Source organism: Cryptomeria japonica, chromosome 10, assembly GCF_030272615.1.
Source record: "Cryptomeria japonica chromosome 10, Sugi_1.0, whole genome shotgun sequence".
NCBI classification, from domain to species: Eukaryota; Viridiplantae; Streptophyta; class Pinopsida; order Cupressales; family Cupressaceae; genus Cryptomeria; species Cryptomeria japonica.
Window position 1 is genome coordinate 354543672 of NC_081414.1, and position 20942 is coordinate 354564613.

The following is a 20942-nucleotide window of genomic DNA, read 5'->3' on the forward strand; positions in this document are numbered from 1 at the left end:
GGAGATCACTTATTACATGCTACAACATACTACAACATACAACATCTAAACCTTTGCACATAAGGATACCAACATCCTTAGAACAAGGTATTAGTACTTGTTTTACATTACAGTCATTTACATTTACAGCTCTTGCTCATTTCTTGGTTAATTCCAAAACCGGGGTTTGACCTAAAGGCAAACCCCTAATCCCTAACCCCCCAATCGTCTTCGCTTTTCTGTGTGTAGGTTGCAGGTACGCGGCTGAGATTGAAGATTTGGAATCCTTGTGCAGAGACGAACCGATCCCCCTTCGTTTCGCGGATTTTTCGGAGGACCGTGGCGCCGGGCGCCATCGTCCCGACAACTTTTTCTCAAATTTGCAGGACAGCACCGTATTGACATTTTACTGCTAATTCCAGGTCCGCAGCTTCATCCTATAACCTAAACTCAGTTTATAAGCGAATCTTTATGACTTTCTATGCATTCTTAGCTTAATTTCCTTAATCAATATTCTTTACAAAAGAGAGTAGCCTTGCTTTCCTAACCCTTGAAATTCATTTAGCATCCAATCTTACATTGTGTGGGATTGGATCTTATGAGTTTCAACCCCTCTTTTGAATGTAAAGTCTTCCCCCTAAGTGAAAACCCATCGAATCCTAGCGAACCTCCCTTCTCTCTCCTCGGAGTTGGAAGAGGGGAGACCAACTAGGGTTCGACAACGATTTTCCGCTTTACATTTTGGTGAACCTGACGTGAACATCCTTTCTGATTATTCATGATTAGATCTGAAAATTGATTCCTTGATTACATTTCCATGTTTGATCTTTTGCAAAATTTTAGAGGTTAATTGCATAAAAACCATAAATTTTCTTTTTAAGCAATTAAACTTGCGAAATGTTTAATTATTAATGCTTGCTTCAGATTTGCTTTTCTATTATAAATTATCAATTCATATCTGTACTTTAATTTTGAAAATTAAGTGGTTAAATGTCAAAACCCTAATTTTTGAAACCCTCTTAATTCAACCTTTGTCCGACAATTTGACCGATGAAAACATCTCCAAATCAGCTGTAACTTTGGATTCTGCAATAAAATCACAATATCTTTCATCCCTGAAAATTTGGAAAAAAGTTGCGAGCACCGTGTTGCACTCCGAGCGCCATCGTCCCCGACATTTTTTCCAAAATTTCGGGAGCGAGATCTTGCTGTATTTTCCTGCTAAAATCCAGAATTTTGGCTGATTTTGTCAATTATAACACTTTCAAAATTACAGTCAAAGTTGGTCTTGTGATTGCTTGGTTTAAGGCTCCTAATCATTCAAAAATTATCGAAATTGAAATTTTGTGTCAAAATTGTGTTCTTATTGTCTTAAATCTGAAAAGTGTGTTTGCATTCATTCGAAATTTCAGTGCTTTATTCAAATTCTTGCAATTTGTGACTTTTGAAATTAAGTGCTTAATTACAACAACTTTGATTTCTGCTTTCAAAATTGAATTTTGCGTGAAATTGAGTCAATTTTCAAAATTCAAAATTTGCATTGCTCTTGACATTCCCTCTAAAATCATAAAATTCAAAATTTCAGTTTCCCTCTCTTTTTCAAAATTCAAAATTTTGCATTTTTCGACAATCTTGATAGGGTTCAATTTTGAGATTGCAACTTTAATTTGGCCTATCTACAGATCGTAAAATCACTCAATTTTTTCAGATTAGCTCTAAAATCATCATACCTTTCATCCCTGCAAATTTCGAAAAAAGTTGCAAGGACCGTGTTGCACTCCGAGCGCCACGGTCCCGAACATTTTTTCCGAAATTTCGGGAGACTGTTGTGATTGCATTTAACAGCTTAAATCTGAAAGATTGGCTGTTTTTACTGAAAATTGCTACCTCTAAATTCAAAATCTTTTCTCTCTCTCTAGTGCATGAGTTTTACAACAATAAGCCCTACTTATACTATTCCCGTTAGAAGAAGCCATAGAATTAAGTCTTTCTGAGGCTTAACTACCGAGGAGATGGAACCTAATTTGAGTAGCCTTTTTAACGAGGACATGGGTAATTCCTCTAATCCTCCGAATGATGAAGAAGCTCTCCATGAAGTTTCCATTGAACAACTTTCCAAATTGGATAACCAATTTGACGATTTTCACCAATGGATGTCTCATGAGTATCCCGATAGTCAAGCTCTTCCTTTAATTGAGGGTCTAAAACACATGCTTCAAAGTGATAAGAATGGAATTGATGTTTTGCGTGGTATTGCACATATTGTGGATTCGAATGTGATGCCTATGAAGAGTTGTGCTGAATCTTTAGGTTATACACAACCTCCTACACAAGTCAATCATTCTATTCCTTTGACAACTCCTATTGCTAGTATACCTACCTTTACATCAAACATAATGGCTACCTCTATACAAGACATTCCTCCTATGATCACTAGTCATGGGGGCAACCCTTCTTCTTCAATCAACCCTCTTCCTTCATTCAATCCAACTTCTTCGTACATTCCTTCAATGAGTGTTCCTATTACATCTTCACAAATGAACATGATGCAAGGGGGCAATTCATTTAACCATTCCATTCCTCCTTGTAGTGTTCCTCCTATCCAATCATCCCCTATGGTTGACTATCATAGGGTCCCACCACCTTACTCTTTACCTTCTTTCAATAACATCACACCTCCGTCTCAATGTAACACACCTAATATGAACTCTTCGACCGAAGCTACCATTAATAATCTTGCACAAACTGTCTCTTCTTTACAGCAACAAATTGCCTCTATGAATCAATCTAAGTTTAGTGTGCCCACATTTGATGTTGCGAGCCCACTTTCTCTTGACATTGTTCGAGCCATCCCTCCTAAACATGTTGAAATCCCGCATCTGGAGCTTTATAATGGTAAAGGAGATCCTCTAACACATGTTAAGACTTTTCAAACAATTTGTACTGATTTTGCTTATGACCAAAGGTTTGCTTGCAAAACTATTCACTAGAACATTAAGAGACAAAGCCCTACAATGGTATTGCTCGTTGCCTTCTTATTCTATTACTTCTTTCGGACAACTTGCAAATGCTTTCATTCAACAATTTCAAAACAATATAAGTCCTAAAGTTACTTTGATTGATTTAATGCATTGTAAACAATGTGTTAAAGAAAAAGTGACTAATTTCATTGGTAGATATAAGCATTTGTATGCTCAAATTTCTTTTCCAGTGCCTGATAATGATATTCAAAGAATCTTTATTTCTAATTTGCAAAAAGACATTCGAGACAAACTTCTGTTTTCTGAGTTTACTTCTTTCCAACAGTTGTGTGCCACTCTTCACAATTATCAACTGACTGTGAGTCAAATGGAACAATTACATCCTATGGCTCTGAGTGATAAGGGTGATAGCAGTCAACAACCATTTGGGAAGTTTAAACCGAACAGAGATTCCATCAAATTCAATGAAAACATCATCAACAACAATGTGAATGCAGCATCAGGTGTGCCTCCTATTTCTAAATTTTTCAGGAAAGAAAGAAAGTATACTCCTTTGAATGAATCATTGCATGATATTATGAATAAGTTATTGGGACAAAATGTGCTTACTCTTCCTCCTATAAGACAAATTGATCCTGCAAAGATTACTTCACCTTATTTTGATCACAAAGCTTTTTATCATTTTCATCGTCAGCCTGGTCATGATACTGAAAAATGTTTTTCTTTAAAGGGTAAAATTCAAGATTTGATTGATAATAATACTATTTCTGTTTCTGGAGTGAATGATAAAGGCAACACATCTGTAGCTCCTCCTAACCAAAATCTTCAGATTTTCACTGATCCATTACCTTCTCATACCTCTCATACCTCTAATGCGATTGAGGCTAATGATTCCTCTTTCTCATCTGATGATCTTGTGTCTATGACTCCGAATGTGATTAACTTTGTAGAGCAGCAAGAAATCCCTAAAGAACCTTCCATCACATTTGATTCTAGTGAAACCATTAGAGCACCTGATGGTCCTTTATACATAGTTGCAAAAGTCAAGAATACACCTTGCCGTGGAGTGCTTATTGATCCTTCGTGCATGGTTAATGTTATTACTGAAGAATTTCTTTTTACTTTGCAATTGAATCAAGTGATATATGACAAAACAGATGTGATTGTGAAACTATTTGATGCATTTTCTTCTCCTGCAATTGGTTCTATTACATTGCCTATTGAGGTCCATAATAAATCCCTTGATGTGAACTTTGCTATTATTCCATCTTCCGAACAATTTCGTGTGAAGCTTGGCTATCCTTGGCTATCTTCCATGAAAGCTATTGCTTCTCCTATTCATAAGTGTTTGAAATTTCCCCATAATGGTGAAGTTGTTACTGTCAATCATAGTCTCTTTAAACCAGCTGAAAGAACATCTAGTGTTCCTATTGATTACTTTTGGCCTAAACAATTTCAATCTCTTCCTCCGCGAAGTGATCATCTTTTTAAATCTTATCAAAAGTGGAAAACAGATATGATCCTATCTTTAAGTGAACCTAGAACACCTAAACTTGACATTCCTATCATTCTTGAGAAGGAAATTCTTCCTTTGAAAGATAAAACTAATGTCTTTCCTCGAGAAGATTCCCAACCCATCCCCATGGATGTGACTATGTCTATGCCTAATAAACTTCCTAAGAGTAGATCTATACCTCCTCGTCATGATGGACTTGGTCTTCTCCCTAAACCAAAAATTCCTCCTTTATATGGAGTAGTTCCTCCTCCTGCCTTTTATAGAGAGAAGAGACCTTCTTCTTCTCCTATTATCCAGCCTAAGAGACCACAACTTAAACACCCAAGTGATAAGGATGAGAACATTCCTCCTCCTCTATCTTCTACACTTCCTACTAAGACTAGACGTAATCATTCTGCACGCGAACGCCGACGAAAGCGTCGTCTTAGAGCTCAAGCAGCTGTTTCTCAAACTTTACAATCTCCAAAAACACATTCAACAAGCATTATTCTATTTTCTCCTCAGCCGGATATTGAGCCTAAATCTCCTAAACATAAGATGCATGATGGTCTTGATCCTGTGCGAGTTAAAGATCCTATTTTTATAAATCTTGATGATGATATAGATGAAAATGTTATGCATGATGAAAATGTTACTCCTCTTGCTTCTGATAGTGAATATGAACTTGTTGATATTGATAACCATTTATCTAATGAATTTTCTAAAGCACTTATCCTAGCTCCTAGACAAGAACAATGTGGCTCGGAACATGAACATAGCCCTTGTTTGGATCTTGTGATAGCTCCATCTGCTGTGTTGGATGTTCCTCCTCTAGCGTGTTCCCTGCCTTCCCGAAACATTGATCAGCAAGATCGGGGGGTAGATGACGTGCTAGACTAGTTACATTAGCATGGCAGATTCTCTCCCCCTCTCTTTTGTTACTTCTTCCATATGTTATTCTCATTCTTCTATTTGTCATCCTTAGTGTTGTCTACTTGAGGACGATGCAAAGCATTGAGATCTCTCAATCTCTCTCATGTTGACTCAAAAGACACATGTGTTCCCTTCTTCTAGGTGACCTTCCTTGATTGGGGAATGAAGAACAATTATGCATACATACATATGATATATACATGACTTATCATACAGCATACTGACCCCAAGGAAAGTGAAGTCACCTCGTGCTTTGTGTTTGTGTTCATTATCCTTGGGTTTATCTCACACTTGGGGGCTAAATCCTTGCGATAACGTGCTCCTTTCCTTTCTCATTTTCTATGTGTATCACTACGTTAAAACAATCACCCCCGTTGAGGCGTGTGCGATTGCTTTAACGTAGGGGGGCATACACCCTGTCTATCCTTTCAAGATACTTGAAAATTTCTTGGCAAACTTAGCTTTGTCTTGAAAATTTTTGGTATTTCTTTTACATGACTCATAGTGAGGGAACCTTACTACTGACAGTCATGGTTCTCCCTCGTGATCTTCCCTTTTACTTTGTCAATCGAAGTTGTAAGATCCTTAGTCCACTGGGGGCTTGGTGTATCTTGCCTCCTTGACGTGGTGAAAGTCTTTCAATGTTGTTTCCTTGTACTTTACCGGAAGTATGAGCATACATACTCCCGCTAAAGTGGGGGCTAAATGTAGCGTCCTAAAATTGCGACACTTGCAATTTCGACTGCATTTTGGTCTTCACGATGGTGACGCAACACGCAACCTGAATGGAGACCCCAAAACTTGCTCACGACACTGAAAACTGCATTTTTCATGCACCCTGGCCTTAACCTCCTTTGCACCCCGCTATCCCGGAGGTGGGACCAGAGCGCCCAGTGCCTTGGTCCCTCAGGACTAGGGCGCCCAGCGCCCTGGTCCTCCAGGACCATGGCGCCCAACGCCCTGGTCCCTGGGTCCTATTTTGGGCTCGGTTTCCTAAGTGATATCGGGTCTTTTTGATTACAATTTGGAAATATACTTCCCTGGTCGGCCTAAGGTCGGGAAAATCAGTCTATCAGCCCTAATTGACAAGTATATAAACTACATTTTCCTCTTTCATTTCGATATGATGGAAAAGGCGTGGAAACTATACTCAAGCATTCAAGCATTCAAGCAATTGATCATTTCAAGTCTCCATTCAAGGCTAAGTGTTGCATTCAAGTCAAGGATTCAACCATTGAAGAGGAGATCACTTATTACATGCTACAACATACTACAACATACAACATCTAAACCTTTGCACATAAGGATACCAACATCCTTAGAACAAGGTATTAGTACTTGTTTTACATTACAGTGATTTACATTTACAGCTCTTGCTCATTTCTTGGTTAATTCCAAAACCCGGGTTTGACCTAAAGGCAAACCCCTAATCCCTAACCCCCCAATCGTCTTCGCTTTTCTGTGTGTAGGTTGCAGGTACGCGGCTGAGATTGAAGATTTGGAATCCTTGTGCAGAGACGAACCGATCCCCCTTCGTTTCGCGGATTTTTCGGAGGACCGTGGCGTCGGGCGCCATCGTCCCAACAACTTTTTCTCAAATTTGCAGGACAGCGCCGTATCGACATTTTACTGCTAATTCCAGGTCCGCAGCTTCATCCTATAACCTAAACTCAGTTTATAAGCGAATCTTTATGACTTTCTATGCATTCTTAGCTTAATTTCCTTAATCAATATTCTTTACAAAAGAGGGTAGCCTTGCTTTCCTAACCCTTGAAATTCATTTAGCATCCAATCTTACATTGTGTGGGATTGGATCTTATGAGTTTCAACCCCTCTTTTGAATGTAAAGTCTTCCCCCTAAGTGAAAAGCCATCGAATCCTAGCGAACCTCCCTTCTCTCTCCTCGGAGTTGGAAGAGGGGAGACCAACTAGGGTTCGACAGCGATTTTCCGCTTTACAGTTAATAATAGAAAATAATTTCTTTCATTTCACCCTTCTTATGTCCTCTCACCCTTCATAAATTTTGGAGGATGATTTTATATATCTTCCCCCTCCTCCTCTTCGAAGTTTATCCATCCAGTCCATTCTTCTTTTTCTTCTCCTTTGTCTCTACAATCAGTCCAAGCTTCCTCATTATCTTCCTCATTTCTTTTCTAATGGATGTCCAATAGACCGTTGCAAAAGTAGAATATAAATTAAATATCTCTACATGTATGGATATTAAATTATCAAATAGACTATTAAAATATACTGGGCATCGATGAAGTGTCTGATGCTAGTAGCATATCCATATAACTAGTCCGGCCGAAATCCCATAGCTGCTACTCAAATAAATCCAAGCGCTCATCTATGATATGGACCTGATCAGCCTGTAAAAAATTATTTTATGGGTTCATCACTCCAATAGAGCCACCTTTTACAATTTCAAAAGAAGCTGCAATAAACTCCAAGTTCAACAATTCATGAATCTCCCCAATGATAATCTTTCATGTGTGTCCCCAACAGAGTCACCAATTTGTTGGTTTCCAAAATTGCAGGTTATTGAACCCTAAAAGTATCCCAAGTTTTGTGATTAGGCTCAACATTGAATTTTGTCAACAAACGGGTTTGATAAAAAATGATGAAACTCCCTTGTACTTCTGGTTTTGCAATACCAAGGTAGGTGTACCTTCAATGTGTTTAAGAAGATTATAATAACTTTAACTAAATCACCCTCTACTTCAAACTGACATGAATGTCTGAAATAGATAGTTGCAAGTACAAGCCTACTTCCTACTCCTACCTCTAAAACTGAAACTAAAAAATATATGTAAAAGTAATATTTTAAGATTTTTTTAGGTGATCAGTGCCTTCTATCCATTGGGCACGAGAGTCAATCTTATGTCTCTTTAATGGTTTTGCATCGTCTTGTTAGACAATTTTTAAATTCATACCTTGTATGAATCTGTCAATTATTTGACTTCTTAGATATCTAATGAGTTACCTTATTACTATGATTTATCAACATGAATTTAATCTCTCCTTAAGAGAACCAAACAGACAAATCATATAAAAATGTTACAAATTCTTTGGTCAATCTGAAATACCCTTGATATTCAAACTAATAGAATAATAAATCCACAACATATAGGAATCCTCAGATAATCTTGACTACTTTAGCCAATATGAAAGGTGAAACCAAATCTAGAAAGCATTCAATTCTATTTTGTTCACAATATTAAGAAGAAGATAAATTTTTATAGGAGTCTTTTTATAATGGTGTTATTACCATTTCTTCCCTTTTTTTATCACCACTGGTCCTGATTTCCTTCTTATACAAAATGAAGGAGCGTTTCAGACTGTTACATTGTTTGGCTATAAAGTTATTATTTAATTATTTGCCTAAATACATAAAGACTTCAAATAATTATATGTTTCATTACTAGAATATTTCATCTCCTGCTTGTAAATATTTTTCTTCCATGATCCTTTATTTGTATTTTTACAACCTTTGTAATCTTCTATAAAAATATTTTACTTCCAACTGAAATACTATGCGTTGGTGGAAAATCAGTTTTTTCATTATCATGATCCTCTAGTGAATAACAATTTTCATTTGGCAGCTTTTTTTTTGCCCATATTATCTCCCTTGAAAACATTTAACTTTATCTTCCAATATCTTTGCTAAAAAATAAGTCATTAGCATATTCTGCAAAATATTTTCATTTTCACTTCTGGATAAATGAAATCGTAGTTCTATTTTGCATTTTCACTCTACTGGTAAAATAAAAATCTTAGAGTAAAAGTCCAAAATTTCTTTCTCCCATGAAATAATTTCACATAACAACTTATCTAAGAGATCTCACTTATCTAAGAGGCATCAAAAGTGTCTCTTAGATATGCCATGACTCTTAGATATCTTAGAGACTTCAAAATGTTTCTTTGATGAAACTTATCTAAGAAACTTCACTTATTTAAGAGTCTCCACAACTATCTCCTAGATATGTCATGCCTCTTAGATATCTAAGAGACTTCAAAATGTCTCTTAGATGAAGTCCTTTTAGTCATCTTTGGAGATTTTATTGTGAGCGTTTTATGATTCCAAGACTCATGAAATTAGAGCCGCTCATATTTGAGATAAAACTATGAACTGGGTTGTTCTTTAAAGTTTAAAATTTGTAACTTTTTTTTGGTCAAAATTTGTCTCTACGGCATTCAAAATGACCTTTGAAAAAATATCAAATCTTCACCTCAGAGGTCACTATTAGACATATGAATTTATTAAGATACAATGAATAATCTTGCCAAAGGGATTTGCACATTTCCAATTTCTCTGTAAGATATTCAAGGTCAAAGTTGACCATTCTGAAACTGTCATGAACTTCAACAAATCTCTGCAAACTTCATCTAGTTTTGGCTTCAAAAAATTATCAAATGATGTCCAATGATCATGAAAATTGGTGAGAATGCAAACATATAAACAAAAAATGTACAACAACAAATGGTTTTATAGAACTCATCTCGGTGTGTAAAATATTCACTATCGAAGATGGCCTCTAAAGATGCCTTGAACAAACACTATTTTGTAAACTCAAAACATGAAAAGTCCGAGGTTTGAAAAACTATCAAATGGAATCCGACGACCATGCAAACTTGCAAGAATGTACATGAAAGTGACATAAGCAAGTTTGCAATATGGTTTTTCTTGAAGATTAATAGGTGTCAAAATATTAATTCTCCAAGATGGCATTCTGGAAGTTCTTGCATACTGAAATATTCAAAATTGAATAAATCACATATAGTTTGGGTTTTGTAAAAATGTCAATTGAACTGCTACGACCTTGAAAATTTTGCACAGTAGTTCCTTGTAGTATATAAAATTGTAGGGACAAATTGGTTTGGTATGGGAGTCATCTGAATGCAAGATATTGATGTCCACAAAGGCCACTTTGATGAACTTTACATTGTGTAAGTAATAAAGTGAACAAATGGCAACTGGACTAGACTTGGGAAAAATAGTAAATGGTGTCCCAAGGTTCTCTAAATAGACATAGGGTTTCTTTATAGTTAGGAAAATTGTGGGGAATAATTGGTTTGATAGGAAACACATTAGGCATTATGATATTGACCCTCAAGGGTGATCATTTATGTATGTTATCCAATGTGCAAAGTAATGCTTTCTCTTAGAGTACAAAAACTGACTGCATCAAATACTAATCACAAGGGTCCACAACCTGTCATATATATTCATTTGTGACATATAAAGGTTCCTACCAATCCATTCGTCATGACGATCACTTGATTTTCAAATATAGTCCACTAAAGTTGGTCTCCAAACATTGATATTGTGCATGTTATAATCACTTTTTCTTGTCAATGGTACTTCAAATTTTATAAAATTTGAATTCCCAATAGGATCTTGTCTTGATCCATTTTTTCATCTTTGTTTGTACATAAGAAAGTACATAAATATATCTAAGAAATTTTTTAAAATAAATATATCTTACATATGTATGTATATACATGCATTTATATATTTAATTTACAAATTATGACATGTAGTTCTGAAAAACCCAAGTTCAAATTTATATAATTATATAATCAAGGTCTATAAATTAATTGGTCTCCGCTATCTGCATTGTGTACATGATGTTGCATATGAATCTGAAGAGAATCAAGAATTTATCCTAGAACCTATATACATATACATATACATATACATATACATATACATATACATATACATATATATACATACACACATACACACATACACACATACATACATACATACATACATACATACATACATACATACATACATACATACATACATTTAGTTAAATATGAAATTTTCAATTATATTAAATTAGGATTATGATTAATGTAGATGTTAAATAATAGTACACATGTGTATGTGAAGTAATTTGGGATGTGTATGAGCTCAAAATGTCTTAAGGGGACATGCAGAATTAGGATGTATATATCTAATTTTAAATGCACATGCACAATTTGTAAGTTGTTAAAATAATTTAGCATGTATGTAAAGTAAATTAGGACATGTATTCATTTAATTAAAAATGCAAATTTGTCTGAAATTTGATATTAAACTAGGACATGTGTGTAAATTTGAATAGGTCTTAATGGGGTCACATGTACAATTAGGATGTATATATCTAATTTTAAATGCACATGCATAATTTGTATGTTATTCAAATAATTTAGTATGTATGTATTTTAGTAAATTAGGATGTATTCATTTAATTAAATGCATTTGTATGAAAATTCGTAATAAATTAAGACATATATGTGTAAATTTGAATACATGTCTTAAGTGGACATGTACAATTAAGATGTACATATATCTAATTTAAAATTAATATGATAATTTGTAATTTATTTAAATAATTTAAAATGTATGTAAACTAAATTAGGATACATATTCATTTCATTCAATGCATTTGTATGAAATTAGATATTAAATTAGGACATGTATGTGTAAATTAGAATACATGTCTTAAGGGGACATGTGTACAATTAAGATGTATATATATCTAATTTTAAATTTATATACATAATTATCAAATGTATATATAAAGGTAGACAAACAACACTTGTCTAGGAAAGTCTATATATAAAGTAAGTTTGAATGAAACAATTTATGTCTATGAAAGTGCATGTATACATAAAGATAAACATGTATACTGCAGCTTGACACATGCTAGAAAGTGTTAGGTGGGTCTAAATCATGTCAACCATGAACAGAGAGACCCTCTGAGTGAGAGTCCTTGTCTAATGGATGTCCAATCGACCACTACAAAAGTAGAATATAAATTAAATATCTCTACATGTATGGATATTAAATTATCAAATAGACTATTAAAATATACTGGTCATCGATGAAGTGTTTGATGCTAGTAGCATATCCATATAAGCAGTCCAACTGAAATCCCGTAGTTGTTGCTCAAATAAATCCAAGCCCTCATCTATGGTATGGACCTGATTAGCCTGTATCTCCTCTTGTGCAACAACAGATTGATTTGTAGGTGGGTCACCCAGAACATACATAGAGTGATGAGAATGTTGAGAATGTCCCTACGTATGAGTTGATGCAGTAGCCTACGTGCCTCTAAGAATCTCATCTCTAACATCAACCAATGGTATCTGAAGTTGGGATGAAATGAAATGGTATTCATGTAAGAGGTCCTCAGATAAATACTAAGATATCTGTATATGCCAAGCACCTCCTTATATAGCTGCTATATCATCTTGTGAGGGGATGGCATAAGTAATATACTGATCTAAATTAGACACCCCGTGACCAGAAGATGCACCTGTGGATGATCTTGAACGTGGTCAAGTCATCATATATCTACCCAGCTTATCTAAAAAAAGCATGGTTTTTGTTGATGCAATATCTCATATGGTATCAGTTGCTTCACTTTGAGAAACAATCAAAATGTGCTTAGTTGTTGGGGCGAGGGCTGGGGCTATTTCTAGAAATATCTGACCAACAAGCTGCATGTGTGTGGGCACCTGTTTATCACCCCTATGATATAAATCTCTATCAGGTCAACTCTACCCCTCCGCTATCTGTAATATCCTGTCAGGTCAAGGTGGTTGGGTTTCATACCCAAGTGAGCGTTAGCTTACACCTGCTGAGCAAATTATAATGGTATTTGATCAGTATTAGGATAATGACCACGAGAAACTAATAAACATGGATATATCTTTGCTACCACTAGTGGATCAATGCTTCATGTCACCTAGTATGTTCTCACCTTACTCTTCTCCTAATACTAGGAAAAAAATTATTCTTTAATGATTTCCTTGGGGACTGCCTTTTGCACATCCTCCAAGGTATGTCTACCCCTCACTTCAGCCCTCAATTGTCTAAAATTGGAATCAATAACCTGTGGGGAATATGATGCGTGTCTCCCCAAGCAATCCCTCAATGTCTACAAACTATTGTAAATGGATTAGCATGTATGCTTGTACACACTAGTCCATTTATGGCTCATCTAGAATAGATCTCCATTTCTACACCTCCTGGTCACTGTGACGAAATATGGTACCCATTTGGCACATGTTCATGTTGTGTAGGCTATGCATGAGAAACTTGATCCTCCATCTATCTAGGTGGACCATAAAGCTAGAATTTACGTAAGTGTACATGAGCACGCACACACACATGATGAACATTCAAATTAAAACATTAAATTAAAATTGTTAAGTTTCTATTGTTTCTTAATTATGTAATATTCAAGAGAGAGAGAGAGAGAGAGAGAGAGAGAGAAAGAGAGAGAGAGAGATCATTAAAGATCACTAAATTAAAATAGATAAAGAGTATTCAAATTAAGGGAAGAGAGGGAAAGAATAGATCATATACTAATTAAAATAATATATTTATAGTACAAACATGTATTAAGGGGTCATATGGGGTCACACATGGTGTTAGAACACCGTATGACCCCTTAGGAAACCATATGAACCATTAGGACATCAAATGGTCCTAATAATTCATATAGTGCCCTAAGGGGTCATATTGTGTAGTTAGGGGTCATATGTAGTCTTAAGGGGTCACACATGGTGTTAGAACACCGTATGACACCTTAGGACATCACATGGTCCTAATGGTTCATATAATGTCCTAAGGGGTCATATAGTATTGTTAGAGGTCATATGGGGTCCTAAGGGGTCACATATGGTGTTAAAACACCATATGAACCATTAGGATATCATATGGTCCCAATGGTTCATATGGTGTTCTAAGGGGTCATTTGGTATCATTAGGGGTCATATGGGATCTTAAGACATCATGCATGGTGTTAAACCACTATATGAAACCTTAGGACATCATATGAACCATTAGGACATCATATGATACTAATGGCTCATATAATGTCCTAAGGGGACATATGGTGTCGTTAGGGGTCATATGGGGTCCTAAGGGGTCACACATGGCGTTAGAACACCGTATGACCCCTTAGGACAAAATATGAACCATTAGGACATAATATGGTCCTCATGATTCATATAGTGTCCTAGGGGGTCATATGGTGTCATTAGGAGTCATTTCGGGTCCTAAGCGATCACACATGGTGTTAGAACACCGTATGACCTCTTAGGACACGATATGAACCATTAGGATAACATATGAACCATTAGGACATTATATGATCCTAAGGGTTTATATAGTGTCGTAAGGGATCATATGGTGTCGTTAGGGGTCATATGGGATCCTAAGGGGTGACACATGGTGTTAAAACATCATATGACCCCTTAGGATGCCATATGAACCATTAGAACATCATATGATCCTAGTGGTTCATATAGTGTCTTAAAGGGTCATATGTGTCGTTAGGGGTCATATGGGGTCCTAAGAGGTCACACATGGTGTTTAAATACCATATGACCTCTTAGGACACCATATGAACCATTAGGACATCGTACGGTCCTAATGGTTCATATAGTGTCTTGAGTGGTCATTTGGTGTCATTAGGGGTCATAAGGGGTCACACTTTGTGTTAGAACATCGTATGACCTTTTAGGACACCATATGAACCATTATGACATCATATGGTCCTAATTGTTCATATAGTGTTCTAAGGGGTCATTTGGTGTCGTTAGGGGTCACACATGGTGCTAGAACACCATATGACCCCTTAGGACATCATATTGTCCTAAGGGTTCATATAGTGTCCTTAGGGGTCATGTTGTGTACTAGGATGTTAAAATGGGTCATAGAGGTTCTAATTTTTATAATGTTTTAATTTATTATCTAGGTTTTCTAACAATTTTCCATGTTTTAATTTAGTATCTAAGTTTTATAATTTTTTCCTAACATTTTTCTAAAATGATGAGAAATAAATACATAATTATCTAATTAACAAACAAAAACTATTTTATTTACTAATTTTGAAAATAAATTTAACAAAAAAATAACACTATTAAACAAGAAAAAGGGTAATTTTGTGCACTAGGAACAACATAGGTCGAATGACAACTACTAATGAGTGTTGTCTAGTGTTGATGGGACTCACTCATGAAATTTCCACGTAGCGTTCTCTCTAACAACCTCAATGGAGCCTAGATGACAAGTTGAAAATGAAAGTTCATCTGTCATTTTCGGTTTATATAGATAGTTAAAAAAAAATGGCTGTTAAAGTTCTCTCGAAGGGTGGGGGGGGGGGGGGGTTTGAGCGAACCTCCTAAAAAATAATATGTTATGCGAACCCATTTTTCAATTAGGGTTCGCTTGAACCATTCCCCCCACAAGAAGGTTCGCTCGAACCCATAAGGGTAGTTCGAGTGAACCATTTGAATTCATATGAACTTGTTTAAAAAAAATCCCACACCCGTAAATTTCCTTCATGGGTAAAAGTGGGAACCATTAATGTGGTTTCACCCATACATACATACATACATATACACACACATAATTTGTTAAAATACTTGTACATGTAGTTGAAAAATTTACCTGTTCAAAATGAGCTCTGGAGGTCTATTTTTCTTAAGATACATAAGCACGATGATGTACAAGATCACCAACATATTGTAAATCTCAAAAGGTCACCAAAACACCACCTTTTAATATATATGCAATTCAAATTTGATTTCAAATAATGTGTGTTTGTCTAAGAGAGAGAGAGAGAGAGAGAGAGAGAGAGAGAGAGAGAGAGAGAGAGAGAGAGAGAGAGGTGCAAGAAAGAAAGATAAAAGAGGTGATAAAGATAAGTAATGGAGAGAGAGGGTAGAGAGATAGAGATAGGGAGGGAGAAACAAGGTGTGTGTGAGTGAGAGAGAGAGAGATATTGAGATAGAGGGAGAGAGAAATGCATATAAATAGATAGATAGAGAAGGAGAGAGGTAGAGATATGATAGAGTAGAGATATAGATTTAGAGAGAGTGATAGAAATAGAGGTAGAGAGGGAGAGGCGGATAGAAAGAGGGAGAGATTGAGAGGTAGATATAGTCAGAAAGATAGAGAAGAGAGGGGTGGAGATGAAGGGAGAGAGATAGAGAGAGGATTACAAATGAATGGATATATATAGCCGAGGAGAGATATTTTTTTTTCTTTTTTCTTATTTTGATACCGAGGGTATCCCCAATCCCAATGACCCTAACCTTGTGTTTTCTTTTAAGGGTGAGCCAGAGGTGAGACTAGCCCCTGGGGGGTGAATCTATAGCCCACAAGCAATCCCCCCTCTTAAACTCAGGAGGGAGTCAAACCCAAGACCGATGGGGAGCAAACCCATCACCCAAGCCAACTCACCTACCCATGCAAGCTAAGGGAGAGAGATGATCTTTATATTTCTATCTTTGTCATTATTTCCTAGTATCTCTTCGTCTCTAAATAAATACTAAAAAATATTTTTAAAAATAATACAAAATATAAAATATTATAATTTATATTATATTAAATATTATATATAATAATAAATATAAATCATTTTATATATTTTAAATACAAATAGATGAAAAAATTATATTTAATACTATAAAATATTTTAAATAATATTATATTATATTTAATACGTAGGTTGAATGGTGGCTACTAAGGAGTGCTGACTAGTGCTGATGGGACTCACTCACAAAATCTCCACGTAGGGTTCTCTCTAACCACCTCAATGGAGACCAGATGACAAGTTGAAAATGGTTGTTAGGGGTTCTCTTGAAGGGGGGTTTGAGCAAACCTCCTAAAAAATAATATTTTATGCATTTACCCATTTTTCAATTAGGGTTCACTTGAATTATCCCCCCATAAGAAGGTTCGCTCGAATGCATAAGGGTAGTTAGAGCGAACCTTTTCAATACATATGAACTTTTTTAAAAAGAAATTCCCACACCCGTAAATTTCCTTCATGGGTAAACTGGGAACCATTAATGTGGTTTCACCCATACATACATACATACATACATACATACATGCATGCATGCATACATACATATACACACACATAATTTGTTAAAATACTTGTACATGTACTTAAAAAATGTACATGTTCAAAATGAGCTCTGGAGGTCTATTTTCTTAAGATACATAAGCATGATGATGTACAAGATCACCAACATATTGTAAATCTCAAAAGGTCACCAAAACACCATCTTTTAATATATATGAAATTCAAATTTAATTTGAAAATTTTCAATAAAGACTTAGAACTTGAACATGTGATCTATAATGTGTGTGTGTTTGAGAGAGAGAGAGAGAGAGAGAGAGAGAGAGAGAGAGAGAGAGAGAGAGAGAGAGGGCACGAATGAAAGATAAAGGAGGTGATAAGGTAAGTAATGGAGATAGAGGGTAGATAGATAGAGATAGGGAGGGGAATACAAAGAGTGTATGTTTGAGAAAGAGATATGGAGATAGACATGGGGAGGGAGAAACAAAGTTTTTGTGAGTGAGAGAGAGATATGGAGATAGAGGGAGAAACAAATACATATAAATAGTTAGATAGAGAAGGAGAGGGGCAGGGATAAATAGAGGTATGATATAGTAGAGATATAGATTAGAGAGTGTGATAGAAAGAGGGAGGGATTGAGAGGTAGATATAGTCATAAGGATAGAGAAGAGAGGGGTGGAGATGAAGGGAGAGTTAACGAGATAGAGATAAGGGAGAGAGATAGAGAGAGGAATACAAATGAATGGATATATATAGAGGGAGAGAGATCATTTTTTCTCTTTTCTTTTATTGATACTGAGGGTATCCCCAATCCCAATGACCCTGACCTTGCGTTTTCACTAAAGGGTGAGCTAGAGGTGAGACTAGCCCCTAGGGGGTGAATCTGTAGCCGGAAAGCAATCCCCCCTCTTAAACTCAGAAGGGAGTCAAACCTAAGACTGATGGGGAGCAAACCCATTGCCCAAGCCAACTCACTTACTCATGCAAGCTAAGGGAGAGAGATGATCTTTATATCCCTATCTTTCTCATTATTTCTCAGTATCCCTTCATCTCTAAATAAATACTGAAAAATATTTTTAAAAATAATACAAAATATAAAATATAATAGTTTATATTATAAAAAATATTATATATAATAATAAATATAAATCATTTTATATATTTTAAATACAAATGGATGACAAAATTATATATATATCTAGATAGTTAGATAGATAAATTATATGTAAAAAAGTGGATTTGTGGGGAATAATACATTTCTGTACTAGGGGTAATCTTATACAAGAATATAAATGATAATCTAATCTAATATAATCTTAATTTATATTTAAGAATGCAAGAATAATCAATATAACTGTAAAAGCAAAATTAGATCAAAGACCAATCAAAAAATCAAAATTTTTATTTTACATATCCTATCATAAAGAATGAGTTCTTTTATTCTTTAGCTTTATAAGCCTAGAAAATATTGTATTACATTAATTACCATTACATATGTGCAGCTGTGCTCTATATGGTTATGTATAATCTGATATTTGGAAGTCAAAACTATCTTACCAATTCTCATCCTATGACAATGTTTAAAAATTTTAAAACAAGGAAATATGAAACAGTATTCAACATTAAGAAATAAGAAAAAGAATGAAAGTAAATGGAGTGACGATGTTGTGGAATATTAAGACATAAAATGAAAGCAGAATGTGAAGCTAGTATGAAATAAAATAAGCATAGGTATTTCCAAAGAGCCATTGGCTGGTCTGAAATAAATAAAAAGTTATCCAGTAAGCTATTGATTGCGAAGGTTTCTTGACAGTCACAATGGTGACCACAGAATGGCAACAACACCATTGACAGCTCAGATATGCCTACGTCTGATAATAATAGAAAATAATTGCTTTCATTTCACCCTTCATAAATTTTGGAGGATGATTTTATATATCCTCCTTAGCTGCTTCTCCCCAGTTTATATATCCCAGCCATTCTTCTTTCTCTTCTTCATTGTCTAGCGTTACTGCTTCCTCTTCTTCTTCTTCTTCCTCCTCTTCCACTTCCTCTTCTTCTTCCTCTTCCACTTGATCTTCTGCTTCCTCCTCTTCCACTTCCTCTTCTTCTTCCTCTTCCACTTGATCTTCTGCTTCCTTATTATCTTCTTTATTATCTTCCTCATTATCTTCCTCATTTCTTTTCTGTTTATGTTTAATTCTCTTGTGAAAGATGTGGCATATTACCCATTCTTTATCCTGCACAAAATTGCCCAAGGTTAGTAATGGAAAACACTAAAAAAGAAAAACAATTTTCTTCTTCTATCTTTAACCAAACTAACTGTTAACAGCTATCGTGCTTACAAGGGAGGGAGATTTTGTTGAAATGAGTTGTCTTATCATGCTTTTGAATTTTTTTATTAGTGAGAGATATATCTTATGCTGTGGTAGTGCAAGAAATTAAATTGCAGCTCACATGTAGCTGTTAGCATCCCTTCCCAACTGAAATTTAATGAGCTTAATTAAGACTTTCCATGGTGAGGTTTAAGATATGAAATCAATATATTTTCAGCAGGCCAGCTATGAACTCTAATAAATTCCTACAAAGTGAATTTAGTTGCCTGAGGAGTTGCGCCACGTCTGTATTCATGCATGATCCACTCTGATCTTTGTCCTTTGGAGGAACGGCCTTTGTAGAAGACTAAAATCTTTCTCTGTCCAATCTGATGTCTTCCACCTGCCTGCTTCGAGTATATTGGCTTATCCTTTCCTGTTTCCTTCCAGTAACCACCTGCTGTGGATCTACATATGCGACTGCCTTTCTTATTATTCTTGTTGAACACGTACCATTCTCTAGCATCTTCCCCATATATCTCTGTAAATCGACATTAAAACACCAAAATCGAATAAGAACATCTATTGCTGTTATTCAAGGCTTAGTCGAAAATATATTCTAGTGTGCTGGTGTAAATACCTTGGAGATCCCAAGGTTCAATTTTATAGAGATCGATATCCCTGATAAGGTCCATGTCAATCCTTTCTGAGGCAATTCTCTTTTTCAGATAATAATCAAGCAGCTCTTCCTCGGTGGGTCGAAACCTGTAACCTAGAGGCAGGCCGGATATAAGTGCGTTCATTGTGATGAGATGCTCGATATTCCTGCGCACATTGTTATATTGTACTAGTGTTAGCCATTCAAACTCTTTTCTACAATGCCAAATATCTGGAGTCGCAGTTTTGCATTATGGTGGGCATCATAATTAACTTTTACATTTGATAGTCGTACCATGCTTATAAGAAATCATTCTTGTGAATGAGACAAAGTCCATTAAAATGTCAAAATTCCAATTTCAAAAATTTCATAAGCGTCATCAAATTCCAATTTCAAAAATTTCATAAAAGTAAATAAAATCTAATGAAGCGTTGAGTTCATTAACACATTATTGCAAGGGAAAAATCCACATGTTTTATTTTTGCTATAAAATTCCATAAGCGTGATCAAATTCCAATTTCAAAAATTTCATAAAAGTAAACAAAATCTAATGAAGCGTTGAGCTCATCAACACATTATTGCAAGGAAAAAATCCACATGTTTTATTTTTCCTATAAAATTTCATAAGCGTCATCAAATTCCAATTTCAAAAATTTCATAAAAGTAAATAAAATCTAATGAAGCGTTGAGCTCATTAAC

At 35.4% G+C, this 20942-nt stretch overlaps 1 protein-coding gene across 1 annotated transcript; it reads right to left on the reverse strand.

The window, feature by feature from the left end:
• Positions 1–18976: 18976 nt before the first annotated feature.
• LOC131043050 (NAC domain-containing protein 7-like) lies at positions 18977–20388 on the reverse strand. Its single transcript, XM_057976394.2, has 4 exons — positions 20226–20388; positions 19873–20126; positions 19343–19510; positions 18977–19027 (listed from the first exon to the last, which is right to left on the reverse strand). Exons 1-4 carry the CDS (start codon positions 20386–20388, stop codon positions 18977–18979), a joined length of 636 nt encoding a protein of 211 aa, XP_057832377.2.
• Between the last annotated feature and the right edge of the window lie 554 nt (positions 20389–20942).

What these genes read in the sequence shown, in the direction of transcription:
- LOC131043050 (XM_057976394.2), bottom strand. Translation starts at nt 20,388, where the DNA reads ATGAACGCACTTATATCCGGCCTGCCTCTAGGTTACAGGTTTCGACCC. An exon ending in TGAACCTTGGGATCTCCAAG is followed by an intron (nt 20,127 to 20,225) that starts GTATTTACACCA and finishes GTCGATTTACAG; the next exon opens with AGATATATGGGGAAGATGCT. An exon ending in GACGTGGCGCAACTCCTCAG is followed by an intron (nt 19,511 to 19,872) that starts GCAACTAAATTC and finishes AATTTTGTGCAG; the next exon opens with GATAAAGAATGGGTAATATG.